This window comes from Temnothorax curvispinosus, unplaced genomic scaffold (assembly GCF_003070985.1).
Source record: "Temnothorax curvispinosus isolate PA1 unplaced genomic scaffold, ASM307098v1 QBEX01005983.1, whole genome shotgun sequence".
Taxonomy (NCBI): domain Eukaryota; kingdom Metazoa; phylum Arthropoda; class Insecta; order Hymenoptera; family Formicidae; genus Temnothorax; species Temnothorax curvispinosus.
Genome location: NW_020215763.1, coordinates 5,964 through 11,309, shown reverse-complemented (window position 1 = coordinate 11,309; position 5,346 = coordinate 5,964). Strand labels below are relative to the sequence as shown.

General features: G+C 33.9%; 1 protein-coding gene across 1 annotated transcript; it reads right to left on the bottom strand.

Annotated features, from left to right (window-relative positions):
* Nucleotides 1–2,810: 2,810 nt before the first annotated feature.
* LOC112455282 (putative elongator complex protein 1) lies at nucleotides 2,811–3,468 on the bottom strand. Its single transcript, XM_025017088.1, has one exon. It carries the CDS (start codon nucleotides 3,439–3,441, stop codon nucleotides 3,124–3,126), a length of 318 nt encoding a protein of 105 aa, XP_024872856.1. The 5' UTR covers nucleotides 3,442–3,468; the 3' UTR covers nucleotides 2,811–3,123.
* Nucleotides 3,469–5,346: the final 1,878 nt, after the last annotated feature.

The following is a 5,346-nucleotide window of genomic DNA, read 5'->3' as shown; positions in this document are numbered from 1 at the left end:
CGCGGCGTATGACTTAATTACGATAGAATATTGTAATTGTTACGACAATTTTCAATCTTATCTTTTATACGTTAATAAGATTACGGTAATACGAAGCACATATCGAAATTAACACAGAATACGGGGAAGGGGGGATCACAGCAGGCAAATCACAATCACATAAAACTTGTAAATTGCAGATAAATTACGGTTAATGGTAGTCGAATATATTGTCCTCGCTCTTGTTTACTGCGATGTCGTTCTTCCTTCTTCTCGTCCTTCTTTCTCGTCTTTTTTTTTCCGTAGTCTTCGATATCAAATTAATTGATAAAAGTATCAACGAACACATCTCGTCTCATCAGTCACAGAATTCAACTGTAACACGACGGTCACACGGTCACACAAGCTTCGCCCCAGACAATCACGTGGTCTGTTAGGTCTGTTCGCATTGCTTGCACTTTTTGCACTCAGTATCTACGCTTTCTCTCTCTCTGTCTCCAACGGTCAAATTTATATTTATCTCAATTCAAATGCACCTGCAGCAAATGCCAAATACCAGCAGATCACAGTAGATACGTGCGGAATGTAAAATATGTACTACATATGTACAATGTTTATAGCGTTTTTCTTTGGCAGAACTGGTGCGCACTCAGTGCACATTAAAGCCGTTGTACACAAATCAACGTAATGTGTATGTTTAATATAAACGGGTTAAATCATGAAATCCTCAATATTTTTTATTGCTTTATTTGGTAAAATATGTACTGGGTATTTTATCAGTCGAAATATTTGCATTTTACTTTAAATATTAGAGATTAAATCAGTGTACAACTGCCTTAATGCGCACTGAGTGCGCACCAGTTCTGCCAATGAAAAACACTATTAGTGTCTGATTATCCGCGATTTTATTCAAGTGAAATCTAAAGTCACTATAGATAGATATCTAGTAATTTTAATCAAACTCGTTCACTTGCGTACGTTTGTATGTATACTATTTCGTATATTCAACAGACACGCAAATTAAATATTTTATATATTTTTTTTTATTTGGGAATTGTTTGGACAAATTTAGAGTCAAAACACATATAAACACAGTATGGATCACGCACGTTTGTTAAGGTGCAATTTCATTGACGCTAGAAACTAGTGGCAGCGTTATTAAGAAAATATAGTGGGGGATGAAGTTCTATTGAATTTTGCGGTATGTACGCTAAAAAGTTGAAACGGTCTGAATTTATTCCCCCACTATATTTTCTTGACGCTGCCGTTGGTTTCTAACATCAATGAAATCGCACCTTAAAGGGATGCTGGAGCCGTCTGTTTTACCGGCATTTTTTGTCGGCACGTAGCGTCGTATTAATTTGACAGAATTAAAAATCCTTCTCCAAAATTGCAGTACATACATTAATGATTCGGGGAAACTCTAATTTTATATAGAAAATGAGAAAAAATTACGGAAGTACAGATTTCCTTATCCTACTTTTATCCCAATATGGCGTCTCGAGTTGCGGCGAGCTGTTAGCTCGTCACAAGATGTATTTCATATAAGAGATATACCATTGGTACGAACGCGAAAACAAGTTTTCCCGAATTGCACAACAAGAAAAACATCTTTAAACCCTCCAAATCAAGATTTGGAAGCGTAATATAAAAGTATAATGTCGACGTGCATCGTGCGTATGTGTGCGTGCAATGTAGCGTGCTATCCTTGTCTATATCTTCGTCTATACAAGGACAGATATAATTCGCCGGTCTTCTTTACCGACGTCGATCGAGTTTGGCTACGTCTCCAACATCCCCTTAAGGGGATGCTGGAGCCGTCTGTTTTACCGGCATTTTTTGTCGGCACGTAGCGTCGTATTAATTTGACAGAATTAAAAATCCTTCTCCAGAATTGCAGTACATACATTAATGATTCGGGGAAACTCCGATTTTATATAGAAAACGAGAAAAAATTACGGAAGTACAGATTTCCTAATCCTACTCTTATCCCAATATGGCGTCTCGAGTTGCGGCGAGCTGTCAGCTCGTCACAAGATGTATTTCATATAAGAGATATACAATTGGTACGAACGCGAAAACAAGTTCCCCCGAATTGCACAACAAGAAAAACATCGATAAACCCTCCAAATCAAGATTTGGAAGCGTAATATAAAAGTATAATGTCGGTGTGCATCGTGCGTATGTGTGCGTGCAATGTAGCGTGCTATCCTTGTCTATATCTTTGTCCATACAAGGACAGGTATAGTTCGCCGGTCTTCTTTACCGACGCCGATCGAGTTCGGCAACCTGTCCTATAATAGTCTGACGCCTTGCACAATAGGCGATAGCGATGATGATAGTGACAGCGACAAAGTTGCCAACAAAGGTATAGCTGTGTCGGCAATTTTATCGTTGTCACTATCGCCTAATGTGCAAAGGGCTTTACTTCAATTATATGCTATTATTATACTTTGTATTTATGTAAACTTTTCAATGTACCAATTATTTTCTGCTTTAAAGAAAGCATAAACTCTATTTCTACTATCTTTTTTATCTATATAGTTAAGAAAGATTAATTTCTTTTAAAAAAAGGTATATAGGTATACCTATATAAATAAAGGTATAAGAATTAATTTTTTCAGCCCAGCAAATTCATACAAACTTTATAAGACACTGGTTGAACGTTTGAAAGCAGAGCGGAAATATAAACATGCAGCTATAGTATTAAAAGAATATCTAAATGATGCTGAAGAAGCAGTTGCGCTATTATATGAGGGGAGATTTTGGAAATATGCAATACGATCGTGTTTATTTTTCTAAGGTATATATATATATATATGTGTATAGAAGCATATGTAATTAATTCTAACGATGATAGGATAATATTCTTTCATGCATATACGAAAAAAAATTGTATATCTTTACCGTAGTTTCATCTCTTTTGATATTGCGATTATATCCTCCCAATTATCATTTAACATTCTAAATGTTTCTACAACTTTTTGTCAAGATCGCCACTTCTATAAAACCAGCTTCCACATATTTTCCTTCACTTGACAAAAATTCTCCATAAACTTCAGCCACCTTTTTATACTCTATAGTATTCTTCTCAAACAATTTTATTGCCGCCTGGTATAATTTATGACTACGTATCAAATTTAATCATTCCTCAAACTTATTGTTAGTTGAATCTTTAGACAAATATTTTAACGCTAATTCGTAACGTTTAAGATGCATATTAATAGAATACTTCATGTAATTTGGGTCCAATTTTTTCAAATTATTCAAGAATGGAATATATTCTTTGGGATCTTCTTTCGATGATTCAAAAGCTATAAACATTGCGAGTTCTAAATCATACATGCCTAATGAAACATCATATAACGTATCGATAGTGACGAAATGCAGTGAACACTTTAACGCTTCATAAGTGGATACGGTAGGATCATGTAACTCGGATCTCTGTGAATCCTCCAACATTTTCACTCGCTTTATTTTACTGAGTGTATTTTCCCAATCCTTGTCTTTGTTAATTTTTCACCAAGCTTATCAATATTGGTTGTATTAAGTTATCCGCAACTTGATATTTCTCCATGGCATCTCTTAATAATTTACAGATCTCGTCTACCTTATTAATTGTATTTTGTTACTTCTAGTGTCAGATTTGACCGGGCGATCCACATAACAAAACGCGTACATTGTACGGGTGACATCGACATTTTGTAATTCTGACAAAAACAGATTCAACCAATTTAACTTCTTATGCTGTACAAGATCTTCTAGGAACTTTTTCATATTATCCAGAAATAATTGTGGATCGTGGTCGTATGATAAATTCAAGTTTATACGTTGTTTAGTCATTATAGCAAGTGCCGCCAAATAATCACAGTTATTCAGGTAACATTTTACTATATGCACCGATAATGCCCTTGGCTGTATACATTCTAAATTTCCTCTAGGCAGCTATAAAATTATTTTTGAGTCGTACGGTATCGCCGTTATTATACGAGAACCTTTTTCGAGTCGTCTGATGTAGGTACCTGATGTATCTGTAACGATATATTTAAAGTCAGAAAAATATGCTATATACAAAAAAAAAAGATTATAAAAAGTATGTATTTACCCGCAAATAAAATCTCGTTCATATTTAAATCCCTGAGAGCTGGTTAGTTAAATCACGTTCATTTAGCTGCTTTATATTAACTTCGTTCAATAAGACACAAATCAATGTACATTGCAGTGTCGTAAGAAACAAAAAATCAGAATGTACGTAAAAACTTGTAATATTCTTAGCAATTTCTTTTCCGTCGACCAAGAAACTATTTTCCAGAAGACAGAGCAAGGATAATATCTCTTGATATCAATTCGTATAACTTCTATTTGATCACACTGTTCGTTTAACGTTATATTTGTCTGTTCAAGTTTTCCGTTTCTTGTGTATTTAAATATTTAATCTCTTATTTTTATGTAAGCTGTATTTGCATCGGGAGAAGAAACTACATGTTCTACTGGATAACCAAAACATAAAGTTTCCTGTAAAAAGATTCAAATTTAGACAGATATTATTTTTATACAAATCTAATGATTCTGGAATACCACATACCTTATTTTCAGACAATCTTTAGAATACATACCATTTAGAGATAAAACACACAAGAGATTATGGTTGTAACTATAGAGAACAACATGATGTTCTCCGTAAACCATAAGAAATGTTGTATGAAACAATCGTAGTCATCAATTTTTAATGCTTTATCTTTGATAACGTATAGCATGTCACAAGAAATACTACATACGTTTGCAGTTACATATGTCAATGTGGAAGCGTTCCACATTCAAGAACATCCTTTTCCTTTTTCAATAAAATCACAATGTCCATGTTGCCAGCAGAGACAGAGATCATTAAACCGTCCTCTTCCATAATTAGTCGTTATAATGCAGACAAAAAAAACTTTTCCAAGAAGGCAGACGTATATAACTTTATAACTTAATGTGCCACGTTGATTTTTACGCACAGACTATGAAGAAGTTGTTGAATTTGTAAAAGTGCAGCAACCAAGTCATAAGAACGTTTCAACATTGCAATCCTTTGATTTATCTAATACTGATTTTGAGTTTGGTTAGACAAGCTGCAAATTAAAAAATCAATAAATAACATATAAACAGATTACTATATATAAATAATTATAACCACACGCACAATCTAAATATAAATGTAAATATATTAATAAATAAATTACCTTGACAATTTTCCTTCCATAATCCAGTCCTGATCGTAATAATATTTCTTAGACGGCCGTAGTCGATATGGATTTTGACATATGTAACAAATGTATATTTCTCAGAAACATCTTTTTCCTTTTCAATAAAATTACAATGTCCATG